The sequence below is a fragment of the Hylobates moloch genome, unplaced genomic scaffold, assembly GCF_009828535.3.
Source record: "Hylobates moloch isolate HMO894 unplaced genomic scaffold, HMol_V3 SCAFFOLD_4, whole genome shotgun sequence".
Lineage (NCBI taxonomy): Eukaryota > Metazoa > Chordata > Mammalia > Primates > Hylobatidae > Hylobates > Hylobates moloch.
This window is the reverse complement of record NW_026652279.1, coordinates 108,195,326-108,215,302: the sequence shown is the minus strand read 5'-3', so window position 1 is coordinate 108,215,302 and position 19,977 is coordinate 108,195,326. Positions and strand designations below refer to the sequence as shown.

The following is a 19,977-nucleotide window of genomic DNA, read 5'->3' as shown; positions in this document are numbered from 1 at the left end:
CAGAGAGAATAAGAAAAATAGATAAAGAAAGTGTTCCTCATGCACACGGTGGAGCAACTCTAGGGGCAGAAAGACCTGGTTTAATTTTGATCTCTCCACTAATCAGCGCTGTGACCTTGAATGAATTATGTAAACAGAGCCTCCGTTTTTTAGAGATCTAATTCTCAGTTTTTTGGAGATCTGATTCTTAGCACAGGATAAGGACCCTGTGAGATAATAAGCTAAACCATCTCAATGCCAAGCCATAGCAAAGGCACAGTGAATGTCAGTTTCCTTTCTTTTCTACTCTCCTCAAGGCATTTGCAAGAAGTCAGCAAAGAGTAGTCAAACTCAAGTCAAACTGAATCCTGGTCTTGCCACTTAGTAGCCATGTGATCTCAGGCTCTCTGAGCCTCAATTTTCCAATCTGTCAGATGGGAAGAAAATGTGTACTTACCTCCTAAGATTGCTCTGGGAATTAGCTGAGGGAAGCCACGTAAAGTGGAGAACACAATATCTGACTCAATAAATGAAGCTATTATCATTCTTATTCTTATTAGAGAAAAAAGACATGGAATTAAAGAACAATTAAGGACCAACTCAATCATTATAAACTCTGTTTTAGACAAAAAGATAAGTAGAGTTGCAGAGAGGGAGGCTGGCATTTGGGGCATCGTAGAAGAGGCAGGAATTAAAATTTTGAGATGACTGCTTGACAGGGACTGGAGAGCTGGGGTCTGTCATTGTTTTGTTTTGTTTATTTGATTTGGCAAGTGCAATGAAGACAGAAAAGGTACAATCGAAGGCAAAGCGGAGGCCTTAACCTGGAACATATGGGAACACTAATGGAAAAGGCAGCTGGAGCCACACAGACCCTTGAGGGGAGCTAGAGGAAAACCCGGCAGGATAAGCAGGGTGGCGCCAGATATCAGAGGTCCTGTGGATCTGCTGCTAGGCAGCTGAGCCTGGGTGGGCAGGCAGGAGACAGCCACAGGAGGGGTCTGGGCAAGGAGGATGCAGGATCACAGTGATTTAGGAAATTTGGAAGTGATACGCCACATGGTCCCGGTGCTACAGGATGCAACCAGGGGAGCCAGCCTAGTGCTTAACTCCCCAGCAAAGGGCAGTTCTCTACATTAACAATGTACTTAGATCACTGGGGCTCAAACCCTGACTCCTAATTCTCCTAATTACTTTTGCATGGGGATCTTGGGCAAGCTTCTTAACATCTATAGGCCTCAATTCTACACACGAGGAAATTTAAGGGAAATGATACCTATTATTAGGCTCAGAGGAGAAATAAGATCGTGTCTGCAAAGTGTCTGACATCCAGTAGGTGCGCAACAAATGCTTTCAACATTGGACTCCATTAGCTAACATCATTCCAGTGATCCCAGAAAACTTGGTTCAGCCACAGTTTTTTCTATCACTAAAATAAAATGCCACTTGTTAAATACAGAATTAGAATATTTTATGAGTAAGACTACGTAAAGAGGGTTAACAAGATGTTTCGAAATAAGGAAAATAAAGATTAAAGAACGTCCACTAAAACAGAACTATCAGTTTTCTAATAGGAGGCATTGATTTAGCAATAAAGCCTCAGTTATTCTGTGTTTTAAAACAGCTTGTCAGTCAGGAATCGACACCAGGCAGAAAGCTAAAAAGGTATTGGAAATGTTCTCCTTTTTAAGTTGGATAGTGGGTACATAGGTAAATTTTTAGCCTACTGTATCAAGGTATGATTTACATACAGTAAAATGCACCCATTTTAAGTGCAGAGTTTACTGCGTTCTGACAAATACATACACCTATGTACTCACCATTCTAAGACATAAAATGTTTCCATCCTCTCTGCACCCCTTCCCAGGTGATCACCTTTCTATATGCTTCTGTCACTATGTCTGTTTTATCATCATTATTTAAATCATGTCTACATAGGGTATGGGCTCCTTTCTATGTATACAATATTTCATAATTTTTAAATGCTGTATTTTACCAACTAAAATAAACAACAAATGCCTAAGATTTTACTAAGAGGGTTTCTTGGCATGAAAGTTAAAAAGAGAAACCAGCCAAGCATTGTAATTCCTTCAAAGGACAGCAATATGGGTAGCTGGTGAAATGACCAGGATAACCTGGACTAATTCTGGATTCAATCTGACACAACTAGACATGGGTAGGTAAGTCACTTCGTTTGAATCCATTTCACTTTATTCTTAAATGGTGTTTTCGACCACATCCCATGTGCATGGGGTGACCATATAGCTTATCTAAATCATGCTGAGCTAAAAGAGGGTGCTATTATTAATTAGGCCAGGATGAGAGTTATAAACCCAGACTGTCCCCAGTAAACCTGTATTTAGGATGGTGCCACTTACAAGCACCCTCTGAGAGCACCTCTTATGATGTTCCCAGTGATCTATTATGTTCTTTAAAGAAAAGAGTGTTGCATAGACTTGTGTCCAAAAGCCTTTTCTTATCCAAAGGTGATGGGGCTCATCCAATCCAATCTACCATGCAGTATTAAAAGATTACAGACAGACTGCCCAAGGATAGAAGGGGTCTGAGACACAGAAACACAAGAAAGCACACACACGGAAACTATGGAACCACTTGAGAAAGACCAAGGCTGCCTGATTATGAAAGGACTTAGCTGAGTTATACTGTCTTTGTCACTTGCCCTCCTAAGAGGCAGGCATTAGGGGTTCTGTCAGGACGCATTATCTCAGAACTCCCATGGTGCAAATTTCATATTGAGATACCAAGCCTTCATTAACATACTGATTCCAAGGACTTAGCCTGTGCAGGGGAGGAAGAGGCAAAAGCAAGCCTTCACAGCTGCCAACTGAATTTTATAAAATATATCAGATTTAGGCACTTTTGTACTTACAAATTTATAGCACAGTACCTTTTACAGTACTGTATAGATACGAGAAAGCATTCATTGTAAATATCTGAACAAACCACAGCTAAGAGTTGATTACAAGCCTATAACTGATGGAATGACTGCTACAACTAAAATTAACTTGGATTTATCCAGGCTTTCGAAAACACCAGGAAAACACACACACACACACACACACACACACACACAATTGCCTTAAATTGCATGCAGAGATTATCATCTTCACCTCCAAGGGAACTGCACAAAGAGAGATCTATTTGCCGTCAATTGCACAGATTCCTTTAAGTTGGATTTGATTTGCATACACTCAAAAAAAATCTGTTTTTCAGCCATAATCTTGTGCTGCCCTATTTCATCTATAAAATTGTAGAGGTAATTAATGTATAGAAAGATCTTTATTACAAAATAAAACAATTTTATATGTCAAACTGATGATTCTTATTACATAATAAAACAGTCTTTGGAACGTAAACATTTGTATTCTATAGGTAATGTTCTAGAAAGTAAACTTGGTCTTGCACTCGATGAAATTCGTTCATTTCTCACTGGATGGAAAGTAAATATCAGTAAACTGCTTACAGAAAATATCAGTAATCTGTTCAATTAGGTCACGTGCTACAAAGTCCAACAAGAAAGGTTTATACCAAAGCTGAAAACCCAAATGTGTGTCTACATTTTTTAATAACAGACACCTTGAAGAATTTTTAAAACTAGTAATTGTGACTTGCTTTAAAACACAATTCTTAGAAATGGAGCTGATAACTGGCCATCACAAACAAGTGAGGATTAGGGCTGGAATTCCCCATGCATATACCTGGGGTCTCTGAGCTCGCTTTCAGATCAGTGGGGGAAATCACATTAGTCAGGAATCTGGGTCCTACTTGGGGATGAACTCTAAAATCTCTATGTCACCCCAAGGACCATCTGTAGAAATGCCATAGGCTTGATTCTCATCTGCAAAATCTCCTTCTCTGGTCTCTTCCTCTAGCTCTAAATATTCAGTGACACTAAAATAGAGGAGGATCCTGCACTTCTTCAACAACTGTTTGGGTCCAATTTCGGCTCCGTCTTACTGGCTTACAAATATACTCTGACTGCTTAACTTGTAATAAGTGCCCTTCTCAGTAACGATGATACTCCCGACCTCACGAGGGTGTTCTGAGAACTGAACGAGGAACATTCTGAAAGACCCTGGACCCAGACATGAGTCTGCCTTGACAAACATTATTCCCCCTTCCGAGTTACCATATCAGTATCCTCAGGGAGATGTTGAAGCTATGACAAGGTTCTTGGTGAAATAACTTCTGACTGAAGTTCAAAATAAATGCTGGATGCCAGTAAAAGAGTGAGGGATAAAAAAGATAACAATTGAATCTACTATATATTTATTCCTAAAGCTCAGCCTCCTAGTAGCCATTTCCTCACTTCTGGTAGAAGTGTTTGCTATTCATCTTCAGAGTATGTCAAGAACATAAAATTATGCATAAATTGTTTTTTGCCAAGAACATGAAGAGACTGTCAATGGTTTTTTGTTTGCTTGTTTTTTAACTTGGAAGAGCTTTTAAATCAATGACAAGACTTCCGTAGAGGCTGAAGCCAGGCACCCCAGGCCCTCCTCTGAGGCCCCAGCCACCACTTCCTCACCCCTCCAATCTGGAGGCCAAAACAAGAGCTGGCCCCAGCAACCTTCACCTGAATACACAACGTGGCACAGGAATAGGGTTCCCCATTCTCTACTGTGAGAAACCTGAACGCACTCTTCTCTGCCAGACTCAGTCCGCTCAAGACTCCTCTGACGGCCGGGCATGGTGGCTCAAGCCTGTAATCCCAGCACTTTGGGAGGCCGAGGCGGGCGGATCACGAGGTCCGGATATCGAGACCATCCTGGCTAACACGGTGAAAGCCCGTCTCTACTAAAAATACAAAAAATTAGCCGGGCGTGGTGGCGGGCGCCTGTAATCCCAGCTACTCGGGAGGCTGAGGCGGGAGAATGGCGTGAACCCGGGGGGCGGAGCTTGCAGTGAGCCGAGATGGCGCCAGTGCACTCCAGCCTGGGGGAAAGAGAAAGACTCCATCTCAAAAAAAAAGACTCCTCTGTCCCAGTAGAAATTATTATTATTATTATTATTATTATTATTATTTTGGAGACAAAGTCTCATTCTGTCACCCAAGCTGGAGTGCAATGGCGTGATCTCAGCTCACTGCAACCTCCGCCTCCCAGTTCAAGCGAGTCTCCTGCCCAAGCCTCCTGAGTAGCTGGGATTACAGGTGCCTGCCACCACACCCAGCTAATTTTTGTATTTTTAGTAGAGACGAGGTCTCAGCATATTCGCCAGGCTGGTCTCAAACTCCTGGCCTCAAGTGATTCACCCACCTTGGCCTCCCAAATTGCTAGGATTACAGGCATAAGCCATCGCACCTGGCCCCAGTAGAAATTAAATCAAACCTAAGAACACCGTTGAATTGAGGAATCAAAACAGCATGAAAACCCAGAAGATGTGGTCTTGTCTCAACTGCTGACTAGCAGCATAACCGAAGTAAAGTCATTTCACCATCCAGCCTGTTTCCCCCATGCAATATGGAATAATGAATACCACCTACGCTACCATCCTCCCAAGACTGCCAAAAGGATATAAATAACATGTATACACACTGAAAGCATGTACACCCAAGCTTGCTGGATACTGATGTTATTTTATTAATGTCGCAGCATTTCTAGGAATTTAGTCTTTCTGTGCCTTATAACACTGAATCTCTTTTCTAAAGATATAGAATAATCATAATGGCAAAATCAGTGCCATGCACTGACCTAAGCACTTGACATATGTATTCATTTGTTCCTCACAATAATTCTATAATTATTATCCCCATTTTATGATGAGGAAACTGAGACTCAGGGAAGTGAAGTAGTAGCCATGTCCTGGCAGAGCAGGGACAAGGACCCAGCCACAGTTTGTGCTTTAGCCTCTACGCTAATGATAGGCTGACAGCTTCCAATTATCTATGTGACTGAAGAAGACTATGTCACATAGCCCCATGGAAATTAAGGACAGAAAGTGACAGGTTTTCTACTAGTCACTCACTGTTTGCCAGACCTGAGCCCTGCTCCTGTGCTATCTATTACCCTTTGAATCTATACAACCACCCAAGGGATAAAGAGCATTTCCGCTTCTAACAAATTACAAACCTGATGTTCAGAAAAGTTCACTAACTTGCTTCCAATTCCAAAATTAGTAAGTCGGGGAGATGATATAGAAGAAATATAAAAATTAAATAGAGAAGTGTCTAAGTTCCTGCACACCTCCCTCAGGTGGGTGGCTCCCCGGCCCATTCCTCCCTGGCCCAGTGGCCTTCCTGAGGTCCAAGTGAATCCCTGACTTAGGCCAACCCTTGTTTCCCAGCTGCTGAGTGCCCTGATCAAGGGACCTGGGAGAGGTGTGGGGAACCTCCGACCCCTGGCCGGAATGGCCAGAGGGAAGAGAATTATTTTCAAGAGGCAGAGGACTCGTTCACAGCCTGATGCCAAGTTCTCCAGATTCGGTGTTTCATGTTGGAACTGGGATTGCATTTTTCCAAAGAAACAATAAGAAACCACCATTAATAGGAAGGCCCAGGTCTGCTAGGGTTAAACAGGCCTTTGTGGGTTGGCGGGAGAACCAAATCACAGGTTACTACCTTGTTTTTATAGGAAAATGCATGCCAAGTTCTGAAACAAAGCCTTGGTAGGAAAGGCTGATGGCCCCCCTTTTGTGAGTCGGGGGCTGCCCAGCAAACTCATTTAGTATGTGGAATCCAATTGACAAGAGGCCTGTGCATGTCCCCCAAACCACATGCAGTCAAATCCTACACTAACACGTCTCATCTATAACTACCGTTAGCTTTATCTGATTCTCCCCAGCTTTGGACCATCTGTTATTAAAGGTTTCACACCATTTTTTGTTTTTTGGGAGGCCCACAACCTGGCTGTTTTGGGTGGGTTTGACCTGAGAACCCTATGGATGAAGGAAGGCCTTCCCTTCATCCCAATGTCACCTCCTGGCTCCACAGAAACAACCCTTTGATGTAAGCCTGGGAGACTCTGCCCTGGCTCTGGCACCTACTGCCATGCTGTGTACCCTTGGCCAAATGATTATACCCTCTGGGCCTTAGTGTCCTCAGCTATTAAATGAAGGAGAGATATGAATGGATGGTTTCTACATTTCTAATCTCCCTCTTCAGGTTGCAATAGAAAGGCATTTCTTGGAGTTATTGAGCCCCCACTCTGGTTAAAACAGACCATGTAGCAAGCATTAAATGAGGTGAAACATCTATTACGTACATTTAATACATATATTTGCATATAAAGCACTTGGAGCAATACCTGACATAGAATAACTGCTTGCTAATGTTAGCTGTTGTTATTATAACCAATGTTCTCATGACAACTCTACTAGGTACATACTATTATTATCCCCATTTGACAGGTGAGGAAGCCGATGCACAGGGTTTAAGTCATCTGGCCAAAGTGACACAGATTATAAGAGACAAGGCCAAGATTTGAACACAGGTCTTTGAAGCTCAGGAAACCCTATTTTTATTTTTATTTTTTTTTTTATTTTTTTGAGATGGAGTCTCACTCTGTCGCCCAGGCTGGAGTGCAGTGGCGCAATCTCGGTTCACTGCAAGCTCCGCCTCCCGGGTTCACGCCATTCTCCTGCCTCAGCCTCTCCGAGTAGCTGGGACTACAGGCGCCCGCCACCACGCCCGGCTAATTTTTTGTATTTTTAGTAGAGACGGGGTTTCACCGTGGTCTCCATCTCCTGACCTCGTGATCCGCCCGCCTCGGCCTCCCAAAGTGCTGGGATTACAAGCGTGAGCCACCGCGCCCGGCCAGGAAACCCTATTTTTAATCACTAAGCTGTACTTAAAAAAAAAAAAGGAAGAAAGTCCATTTGGCTAAGGGCTGAAAGGCTTTAGTGAAACAATACTTGTTAATTGGAGTATTATATGTGTAAGAGACTTTCAAATACATAATTTCTTTAATCCTCATCCAATTCAAACTAGGTGGAACTATGCCTTTATATTTTTGGCTATGCTCCTTACACCATAAGTGCTCAAAAGATGTCAATTAGTTTTTCATTTGCTAATTTCAAGCAATATTTGATATTATAAAACACCTGCCCATCTCCCTCAGAATTCACTATAACTCATTTGATTTTAGATGTAACATTGCTTATCAAACACTTGCAAATGTTGGTGAGAAGTGACCCCACCTTAGCTAAAAAAAAAAGTGTGACTCTAGGGACCCACCAACCACCAAAAAGATTCTAAGTCTATGAGAGATGGAGGAGGGGTCCAGATGAGCCGGAGCTATCCATCTGTAAGTGTATCTGTGCCTCTTTTACCATTTTACAGCACATTCGAGGGCTCAGGAAGGAGCATTATTGGGACTCCCAGCATGGATGCAGGTGTAGCTAGCAAGTGCAGGGCTAGATTCCAAGGACAGGACGGTTAACAGACAGAGCTGTCCTGGGCCTCCTGCAAGAGCAGCATTGAGGGCAGCCTCACACAAGTCCAAGATCAGTTTACACAGGCTGGGGGAGGAACTCCAGCTACCAGCTACAGCAGGGGTGAGTCAGTGGGTGTTACGGGCTGAATTATGACCCCCAAAAGTAATGGAAGCACTAACCCCTAGCGCCTCAGAATGTGACTATATTTAGAGACAAAGTCTTTAAAGAAGTAATGAAGATTACATGAGGTCCTATGGGTGGGTCCCAATCCAATCTGACTGATATCCTTATAAGAAGAGGAAATTTGGGCTCACCAAGGGACAACAAGGATTTGTGCACAAAAAGGAATGGCCTGTGAAGACCCAGGAAGACAACCTCCACCTGTAAGCCAAGAAAGAGGCCTCAGGAGAATCAAACCTGCCGATACCCAGAGCTATGGGAAAATTAATTTCTGTTGTCTAAGCCACCCAGTCTGAGGAATATTGTCATGGTGCCCCCAGTAGACTAATACAGTGGATGACGCTGAGAAGTAAAAAGATGCTGTGTGAGGAAAATCAGGTCTCACAGGAAAATCTGAGCAGATCAGCAAACTACACACAAGTAGGGGATAACTTCAGGGTAGATCCAAGATGATGGATGAAAAATGCAGAGACCAAGTGTAGGGAAGAGGAAAGGGAGCAGTCCATCAATGTTTTTCTAGCATTTTCTGTACTGGGCATGGAAGGCATACAAAAATCAGGAAAAGTCCCATCTAGCCAAATCTCACAGCCCAGTGAAGGAGCAAAAAGGTTAAACATAGGGAAAGTACCAGAGGAAGGCAATAAAACAAAAAATGCCATAAGCAAATAATGCAAAGATGGCTTAAGGTCATGTATGATTCAGGGCTGAGATCTGCAAGAATGGGCTGATAGGGAGGCTGTTTGTTTTGAGCAGGCTGGGGGCCCAGATGAAATGAGAGTGGAGTCAGTAGAATCCTACAGAACGGGGAGGAGAAGGGACATGAGGTAAATGACTTGGAAATGCAAAATAAAGGCAATCCAGAGGAAGGGCAAGCCAGGCAGTATGTTGATGGTGCTGTCTTTGAATTGCCACTGTTGCCTGCAGAGATAAAGTGAGTTAAATCAGAGCTAAGCTGACTGAACCAGATCAGAAATATTGATGCTACTCCTCACGCTGTATGGCATAAACATCAAAAATAGGGAAGAATAACAGAGGAACACATCGTGTGCCAAAGCTATACATACCACACTGCAGGGGTCAGCTGTCAAAAGCAAGTCCACATGAGAAGCCAGAAGATTAGAAAAACTAAGATGGGGGCCGCTTTCTGCCCATTTGGCAAGAACAGTGGAGAGGAAATTCAAGACACACTGAGCTGGAGGGCTCCTGCTCGGTTTCATCCCACACCTGTGTTAGGTCCCCCTCCAGCAGAGGGACTGAGGGAAAAATGCAAACAGCAGCCGGGCGCGGTGGCTCACGCTTGTAATCCCAGCACTTTGGGAGGCTGAGGCGGGCGGATCACGAGGTCAGGAGATCGAGACCACGGTGAAACCCTGTCTCTACTAAAAATACAAAAAAATTAGCCGGGCGTGGTGGCGGGCGCCTGTAGTCCCAGCTACTCGGAGAGGCTGAGGCAGGAGAATGGCGTGAACCCGGGAGGCGGAGCTTGCAGTGAGACGAGATTGCGCCACTGCACTCCAGCCTGGGTGACAGAGCGAGACTCCGTGTCAAAAAAAAAAAAAAAAAAAAAAAAAAGCAAACAGCAGAAGGAAGAAAAACAAACATCTAGGAAGATCCCAAAATCAAATAACCTGCCCCTGACGACTTAAAAATGTTCCGTAAGAATTTCAGGTACAGTTGAAATTCAGTTGAGCTGCCTTGGCACCAGCATCATATTAACAGACAAGCAGTAATTTCTTACCAAGCAAAATATTAAGTATTTCTGTTATGCAAATCAAACATATTGTTCTTCTCTAATTTTTTTCCCCAGCTATATCCTCCTTTATGGCCAGTGAAGGAGGATATGGTTAGGAAAAACAATGAACAGAAATCTGACTATAAAAGCATTTCCCTTCTATTGCATGGCTGGAGTAAGCAAGGGAAGCCCCAATTCTCACAGTTCATCAACTTTCTATTCATGTAAACAATCTCACTTTATTTTTGAATTACTTTATGGGAGGAGATGGTTTCCAAATGTACTATTTCTTACTGCAGAATATGGAAGCAAAATCACTAAACTCTTAAATTAGGATGAAGAATAACACAGGCATATTTCATGTTTGAGTCCACATTAGGATGCCTAGTTTTCCTACATTAAGTCTGATTTGGAACACTGACCTTTCTTTTCTTTTTTTCTTTTCTTACTCTCTGAAATATCATGGCAAAATTCTGATGCAAAAAAAAACGTTTCATGCAACAAAAGACTAGTAGCAATAACAGAAACTAGGCTTCCCATGAGTTGGTCATTAAAAAAGATTATTCACTGTAGAAAAATAGTTGGGTTTTGTGCCTTACAACCTTAACATGTTTATAATAGATTATAATCTTATAACTTGAAATAATCACTGCAATTAACACCAAATTATCTTAATTCTAACAATTCACACAATCACTGAAATAACCACGGGTGGAATTGCCATATCTAAGCTCAAGCCAGTATCCAAGACAGACATTCAATTTTCCAAAAAGCCCAAGAAATTCTGAAAAGTGGCCTCACAAACAGGTTTTTCTGAGGCTTAGACAAAAATTCAAGTTACCCATGGCCTGACCGACAAACCCACAACCACCTTATATGGAGTTAATAACAGCATTTCTGCCATTTAAATTACCAAGGCTTTGAAAAAGCACATGCACTACTACACCTGAAGGGAAATTATGGGGAGACATTAAGAGTAAGTAAATGCTGCCCAGCTGAAATATAAAAAGTCTTTAGAATATATATATATATTATATATATATATGAGGGAACAGAAACGTATACACAAAAGAGGGAAACAGTTTATGTTTAAACAAGCAATGATGAAGTTGAATAATATAATAGAAAATGGCTATGTGCATATACCAGATGGACAGCACGGGCAAAATGAGTTTGACTTCTGAATTCATCGACGTCGACATGGATTTCAAAAGGTATCTGCCCTTTAAATGTTTATTCCAAGGAGTTATTACGCCATGCCATGGGAAATTTCAGTTCATTACAGTAACACACACACACAAAAAAGTCTTAGTCAATAATTTAAATAAGAATTTTTAAATGACAGGATGTGCTAATTTGTGGCCTAGTATCAAACACCCACCAAAAATCAAATCAGATGTTACAGTGACTGACAAACTCTCCAGTACAGTCATTTCAGTGATGAAGGTCAAACCTTGGGCTGTTCCTTTATAAACTGGCACAGACCAAAAATTCCCAGAGGTTCCCTGGCCTATAATTGTATGCTATTATTCTAGAAGCATGATTAGTATGTCCTTGCCTGTTCAAGAAAGCAGCCTATAATGCAAGCAATGAGAATAGCACGTAGGTTTGTGGAGACTGTTTTTGCCATATACCACAGACATGTGGAAGGGCCCATCTAGATGTGATTCAGAACCACTACAGATATTGTCTGAGTTGTTCTAAAAGCCTTTGTTTGATGTTGGAATTTATCTATACCTTAACAGGGAAGAAAAAACAATAGTAATAGGAAAGAAAAGGATATGAATCATAGTTTATGAAAGGAAGAATATTTAGAATACATGTAATAAACAAAGGCATTTATCTGATAGTAACTACCACAAAAAGCAACAGGTATGTTAAAAACTACCAAATTTAATTCAATAGCAGAATGATAATTCAAAACTAGATATAACTATAAAAGAACATACATTTTAAGGAAACACGTGATTTCAAAAATTTTATTATATTTATAGTGAAACATATTGATGGCCAAAATTATGAAATAAAGTTAAGTTGTTGAAAATGACTAGATTTTGTTATCAAGTCTTCTGTGAATTCCAACGACTAAAGGGTGCTAACATCCCAAGGACTCCATTGCTATAGGATGGGAATAGGGTGTGGAAGTCAGCCTTCAAGAGATAAAACCACCCACAAATCTCAGAGAAGATCCTTTGAATCTGTAAAGACATTTGAGAAAGCCAGATCACACAGAGCTAGGGTGTTATTCCCACAGGCTGACAAATCCTAGGCTTCAGCCATTTCCGGAGTCCTGAATTAAAGGGTCATAAGAGCCCTGTAGTCTTTACTCCATTATAAGGCAGGAGTTGGGCAGAAGAATATGACCAGAAAGACAGGCTTAAATCCCCTCTCTGTTTCTTTTATTCACAGAATCTTAGACTGTCAGGCTCATTTGTTTGTTTGTTTGTTTGAGACAGAGTCTTGTTCTGTCGCCCAGGCTGGAGTGCAGTGGCGTCACCTTGGCTCACTGCAACCTTCACCTCCCAGGTTCAAGCAATTCTCATGCCTCGGCCTCCCGAGTAACTGAGATTACAGGAACCTAGCTTTTTTTTTTTTTTTTTTTGTAGACACAGGGTTTCACCGTGTTGGCCAGGCTGGTGTCGAACTCCTGGCCTCAAGTGATCCACCCGCCTCGGCCTCCCAAAATGCTGGGATTACAGGCGTGAGCCACCACACCCAGCCAACTGTCAGGTTCTTACAGAACTCTTCCCTCACACATACATGGGTATTTTTAATGCTGCACTTCAATATTCTTCCCTGAGTAAGCTCTTTGTTTCCCATATAGTCTTTGTTTTGTTTGTTTGTTTGTTTAAGGCAGGGTCTCACTCTGTCACTTAGGCTGGAGTGCAGTGGCGCGATCATGGCTTTCACTGCAGCCTCAACCTATGGGCTTCCCACCTCAGCGTCCACATAGCTGGAACTACAGGCATGCGCCACCACACCCGGCTAATTTTTTATTTTATTTACTTATTTATTCATTCATTTTTTGAGATGGAGTCTCTCTCTGTCACCCAGGCTGGCGTGCAGTGGTGCGACCTCAGCTCACTGCAACCTCCGCCTCCCGGGTTCAAGTGATTCTCCCACCTCAGCCTCCTGAGTAGCTGAGATTACAGGCACATGCCACCATGCCCGGCTAATTTTTGTATTTTCAGTAGAGACGAGGTTTTACCATGTTGGTCAGGCTGGTCTCAAACTCCTGACCTCAGGTGATCCATCCACCTTGGCCTCCCAAAGTGCAGGCATTACAGGTGTGAGCCATCGTGCCTGGCCTAATTTTTTATTTTTTGTAGAGATGGGGTCTCACTATGTTGCCCAAACTGTTCTCAAACTCCTGGGGTCAAGCGGTCCTTCCACCTAGGCCTCCCAAAGTGCTGGGATTACAGGTGTGAGCCACAGTGCCCGGCCCATAGTCTTTCCTGCTTACAGCCAAGTCAAAAAGATAATTGGCAATGAAACATTCCCCCTTTTCCTTAACAAGACTTTCAACAAGTGTCCTGCATGCCAAGTCTAAGGGCTTCTTTTTTATTTTCTAGAACCTCCTGCAATCAGCCACTTTCTTTTCTTACTCCTTTTCAATTCACTTTTAATTGTACAAAATATCCTTTTGAGCTTCTTCATCCAAAATGACACTACTTAATAAATCAGCACCCAAAAAAAAAAAATCTGCTTTACTCATATGCAAATTTGTGTACTTCTTTTTCTTTGGCCCAATTTTATGCTTCAGATTATATGTATTACTAGTCATCATTTATACTCTTGCTACAAGCCACCTGAAGTCAAAGCAATCTGTGTATTTATAAAACAAAGATATTCCATCTATCCTATAACTCATCCTATTTATCCTGCAAAATCAATTTATCCATGTATCTCCCTATTCTCCAACTAGAATGAACTCCACAAGAAGGGATACAGGGATTCTCTTTTGGTCACTGTTGTGTCCCCAGTGTCTAGATCAGTGGCCAGCACTCAGAGGGGCTCAGTACATTCTTGTGGAATCAATGCTGGTTGAATGAATTTCCAGGAAGCCTCCCAGATTCCACCTCTCAACCCCTTCCCTCTGCTTGATGAGAATATGGTCAAGAACATGAATTAACGTGAGGCTGCCAGGGTTCCAATCACTGGTTGACCATCTCAGTAGAGGTATAATCTTCAGCATATTACTTAACTTGTCTCTGTCTCAGTCTTCCCATGTATAAATTAGGGTATGACTGGGCTCCTAGTGGGGACTAAGATCATGCAGATAACGCAGAGAGAGGCGCACCCAGTGCTGATAGTGGCTCTTCTGTTTTGTCCCTTTCCATCAGTGACTCACTTGTGTCACTCACTGCACCTGCGTGGATCAGTCTTTCTTTCCCCGTTTCATCTATTAAAAGACTAGACTCTGACAACAAAACTTATTTTGATTCAAACAGAAGTAAATTAATAGGCTCAAAATGATAGCTTGAATTTTTTCCTATCAGTAAAGTATATGCACTTGAGTGACAGCTTAGACATCTATTCTACATTTCTTTGTTTACATCTTGGTTTTCCACTCTGTTCAGATAGGCTATATTGCCCAGGAGTGCAGTTCTGCACAGGTGGCTGCCAGAAGCCTGACTTTTTACAAGGCGTAAACCAAATGGCCTGTATTATACAACAAAACAGTGAGAAAAAGCTTGCTCTACCACTCCCTGTCTTAGAAAATGTATGGAAAAAAAAAATCCACTTTGCCTCTTAGGCCTTTAAGGATCTTCATATGCCATTCTAATTTTAAAAGACATTCTTAAAGTAAATATGAGCCAAGGAGAAACCACTATCTTTATTACAAATGTTACTACTCAAACTTTCAACTGTACTAGAACTCTTACATGTAGACTGTGTCAACACTGTGTATACTGGAGGTAACTTTAACTCTTTATTTTGCTTTCTGGTCTTTCAAATAAGAAACTGTGCTCAATTAAATTTATCTTTAGAACAAAGAATACATGTGGTTTACACCTAGCTTTTGACCTGAGGCAAAGACGTTTTGCAGAAGCAAATATTTTATACATTTGGGTATTCTAATTTCATGTAAAATAACTAGCTACAATGAATACTTTTCTGGTGGGGTTGACTTAGGTTTCTACAAACATAGGTTATATCCCTCCACTCCTCTTCCCCCAAATAATACTGTATTTTTGGATGAGGAATTAACATAAAGCCTCTAAATTTTAACCAGTTAGATTTTCCTGAGCATAAAACATGTGCAAGTGAGCTCATAAATAAAAACCTGCAAAACTCACAACTTAAGCTTGCCATAAACAAGCCGAGAGGAGAACAAGAACACTTTTTAGCATCCACTTCACATGGCGAGGTCTTAGCTAAAAGATGTGATCCCTGCTTTTAAAAGCACTGGTCTTCTCAAAGAAATGCCAACACAGCAGACACATCAAGTTCACCTAACTTTGTAAATAATCCTTAGCATAACTGAAGTAGAACAACTATGAAGCCCCCTTACTGAACTACACAAACCTATTATTATTGGTCATGCCAGCTTTATTTTCTGCAGATATATCCAACCATAGCATAGCTAGCTCATGGTACACTCTGTAGCAGAAGGGAAGTAAAATTTAATGTATTTTTTTAAGTTAGTGATTCAGGCAATTCTTGGAATAACTTCCACTTGAGATGATGTAACTAAGAGGTCTTATTGAAAGAGACTCCCCAGCTGTTGACAGCTGAACTTTGGAAATTCCCTCTTTTTTGCCAATTCCTGACTATCCCTAAATCCAAATTACAAAGTTTAATGACCCTGGAGAGCCATCTTTGCCTCCAGTGAACTCAGAACTGTATCTAAATATTAATTAAGGCTCTACATAAATGTTTATTGAATTAAAGGGGGGAAAAGACACTGGAAACCTAGCCTCCAAAAACCCACTGCCTGCTCCCTTGCCTACTACAAGATTAAACTGGGTGCTCCTGTGCTGAGAGTCAACCCATCCAAGACCGAGGGGGTCTGACCCTGGGCCATGAGGCGATGACAGCCAAGAGGTCTGGGCAGCGGCTCCAAAACGGATCACCCACTGCCCTGGGAAATGTTGGGCACTTGCTATGACACAAACCCTCCCCCAGGGAGCGGAACCGGATGGTCGGAAACCAAGTCAGTTCTGTATAGACCCTAAGGCCCCAATCCCATTCCACCACCCTCCTTCCTGTTTATAGATCCCGCTCCTGGAACTCCAACTACCAAAGAGAAAGCAGACGTTTTAGAAGTATGTAACACATGACGTAACTTGAAAAAGTTATGCTGCTTATTGGCGCGAGTTACAACCTGCCGGGCTCACACAGGAAAACAGGCTCACGTTAATTACTTTGCCTTTATATGCCACGCCGTCCTTTCCCGGGGCCCCCGCAACGGTTGGGTAACTGAGAACCAGGTAGCCTCGGTGGTAGGACCCAAACTGTGTGGGCGGTGAGCGAAAGGCACGGAAGGAAGAGGGCCGATCGCTTCCGAAGCGGCAGCCGATTCGGATTCACTACAAGCCCGGCGGCTCTTTTCCCGCACAGGCGCAGGAAGAGGAAGCTTGGGCACCTCACAGGCGGCACCGAGTTGCCCGATCGCTCGGCGATGTCGCCGAGGGGGCTCGCGGCACTGCGCCGATACCCCTGGCTCGGCCGAGGGCGTGCCACCTTTGTCTGGGTTTTCCCACCAGGATGGGCTACGCCTCGATGCAAAGACGGCTTGAACTGGTTGGAGGCGCCGACGCCGCTGTCCGCGCTGGAGTTCCCAGCTCTGCGCGGGGCCCAGGAAGCCGACGCAGCCGCCTGAAACCTCCCACTTATACACTGCGCGCACGCGGCGCGCCTGCAAGTCCCAGCCCGGCGGTTACTTCCCCGGCGCGGCAGCCACAGGGTGGAGAGTCGGAGACCCCTCGCTCGCAGGCGCAGAGGCCCGGCGCACCCCTGCCCTACCGGCACTGCATCGCCGGACGAGGCGGGGCCCCCGTGCCCTCTCCAGGGCCCGCTTCTTCCGCGCCCACGCGAGACCCTTCTTCGGGAGACAACGGGCCGATGGACCCTCCCTCCCCGAGCAAGACGAGATCTCCGACTGTCCACCGCGTTAGGGAACGCACGACAGACACCCAGACAGCACCCACACCCCAGCCCGCCCCTCGGCCCTCACTCACCTGCCTGCACCGTGTCCGAGAGGTCGTGCCCGGGGGCTGCGGTACGGGGAAATTCCTTCAATTTCCTGGCGCTCAGGTTCAGCCCCCCGGAGTTAGCCGCCTCCTCAAGCGCGCGCTCCAGACCCCGGTTCAAGGGCAGGTTGAAGCCCCCGCTGCCGCCGCCGCCACCACCCGCCCCGCCGGGGGCGCCGCTTCCTCCGTGGTGCTGATGGTGGTGGTGGTGGTGGTGGTGGGGATGATGAAGTGGGTGCAGAGTAGCTACCGAAAGGGCCGGGACGAAAGGTTGGGGTTCGCTTCCCGGCGTCGCCATCTTCTCCCGGGCCCCCCCACCCCGCCCCGCCGCTCCTGCGGGGGGGTCACAGCGTTCCCCGCGAGGGGAAAACGGCAGCTCGGGCTGAGTGCTGCAGTGCTCCACCGAAAGGCGCTGGAAGGAGGGGAGGAGGGTGTGGGCAGGCGCGTAGAATGGGGGGCGGGCGGGGAGGCGGCCGTGGCAGCTGGGTCTTGAAGGTTTCCTGTCCCCGGGAAGCTAAGGACTGCGGCGGCGGCGGCGGCGGCGGCGGCGGCGGCGGCGGCGGCGGCGGCGGCAGCGCGCATGTGTCTCCTCCCGCCCCTGCGCCCTCCTCCCGGCGGCTCTGCCCTCCTCCGCCGTCTGCTCTCTCCTCCTCCTTCTCCCACGCAGTCTGTCCCGCCTGAGCCTTCCTCCGCGCCTGTTCTGCCGGCCGCCGCCGCCTTGCCGCGATCCATCCCGCAAGTCGGGTACACGGCGGGGCTGGACGCCTGCTCTGGGGCAACTCAGGCGCCAAACCTCTCTCTGGGCGTCATTTTGCCGCCCAGGAGGCTTTAGGGGACTGGAGGTTGCGGGGGTAGGGTGGTGGTCTGAGAACACGGATAAAACGGCAGGAGGCAATGAATGGGATTGGCAGTACAGTGAGGTTTGGAGAAGGAGAAAGTTCTCTCAATTCTGCGAGTTATTCTGGCCGTTTAACCCAGAGATCCCCAAGAGGCAGTTTTCATTCACTATGGGGTCATCCCTGCAGATGCCGCCTGGCATTTGGGCGCTTACAATGAACCAGACGCTTGTTTAGGGAGTCTACATAAGTTATCTCATTAATCCAGGGACCCCAGGAGTGCCAAAATTGTTCCCCTGAGTTTACAGAGGAAGTTAAGAAATGTATCTAAGGTCACCCCTGCAGTTAGAGGGGAGCTAGATTCGAGCTAGTGGCCCTCAGAATCTAGGGTTGCCCTCCCTCACAGTGTACCCCAGGGCCAGACGCCAGCGCCAAGGGACGAATACGAGTGGGACAGAGTGTTTGCTGAGCGGCAGAAGAAAGCTACAGAGATAGGAAAGAAAAACTCAAAATGAGGGCAGTGTTTATGGGGGACAGAAGACATTGTCGTAGGAGAAAGATAAGCTGGCTGCTCCCCGAAATTGGGTTGGTGCCAGGAGAGGCTAGAAAGCCAGTGACCCCAAACAGCAAATCAGTCACAGCTCGAGTCTGAGCTGAAAGAACCATCGAAGTGTCCTTGTGCCCTTCTTCACGCTTTGGGGCATGGAAACTAACATGTCCGCTTGCAAGTGAATTCACATTCTGCCGTCAGCCACCCAGTGGCACCCAGGCCAATGCTGGCACACCAGGGGCGACAGAGAACATCTGACACCCTAAGGGCAGACCAGCTGGAAGAGTAATAAAGTACCATTCCTTTCTTGAAGTTAAAGCTTCATGTCCAACTTTCCAGGGCCTTTATTTTTGCTCTATTCTTAAGACTGGATTGTCCCCATGAGCGACTTGGCTTGGGGAAAATGAGTCCGGGGGTGGGTGCGGGGGGTCGGGGTGTCAAGCACGAAAGCAATGCAACCCTTGGAATAGGGGAGCTGGTTTTTTAAGTGGTAATACAGAAGTGTGATGGCCTAGGCAACAGGCTGGAACTGGTGACTTCATGGACTCGGCACTTAAGTATGGCATAATCTGTATCACTTGAATTGACTGCACAGATAGTTGCCCTTAATTCCTGCGGGATTCTTGGCCCTGAGCAAAGCATTCTAATCTGCCCGGAGGAGACACGCGCCACCTGCTGGTATCCTCCCGCAAACCTCCCCTCTCACATGCCATTCGCCGCAGCCTTCCAGGCTTTTAGAAGTCAGGCTTCAAAATTCATAATAATAATGACAATAATAATAAATGAAAGTATACTTCCATCACAAAATAGTAACCAAATTTCCACTTTCCTCGAGGGAGAGGAACAGAGAAAAACAAAATCCAGTGAAAAACAGAAACACAGAAAAAAATCCAATTAAAAGAATCTTCAGCTGAAACCAAGTGGTAGTCTGTGTGATCAGCAGCCAGGACATGATTTGGGACATCTTCTGGCTGACTGCAAATTTAGTTCAGACTAAGAGTCGTTGTGATGCATCATAGGAAGCATAAATTTTTTTTAAAAGACCACTAATTCTTCTTTAAAGAAAATAATGGATTGAATATGAGCCCACTATTTGCTTTTTAACAAATG

General features: G+C 44.7%; 1 protein-coding gene across 4 annotated transcripts in view; it reads right to left on the bottom strand.

Moving 5' to 3' along the window:
* The window catches only part of LRCH1 (leucine rich repeats and calponin homology domain containing 1), a 206,742-nt gene extending 188,736 nt beyond the window's left edge, over nucleotides 1-18,006 (bottom strand). For 3 of the 4 annotated variants that reach the window (XM_032150845.2, XM_032150842.2, XM_032150844.2), the window contains exon 1: nucleotides 17,470-18,006. In XM_032150845.2, the coding sequence (XP_032006736.1) occupies nucleotides 17,470-17,779 (310 nt within the window). In that variant the 5' untranslated portion in view covers nucleotides 17,780-18,006. The remainder of the gene's footprint in view (nucleotides 1-17,469) is intronic. The other variant, XM_032150843.2, reaches the window with a different exon arrangement.
* Nucleotides 18,007-19,977: the final 1,971 nt, after the last annotated feature.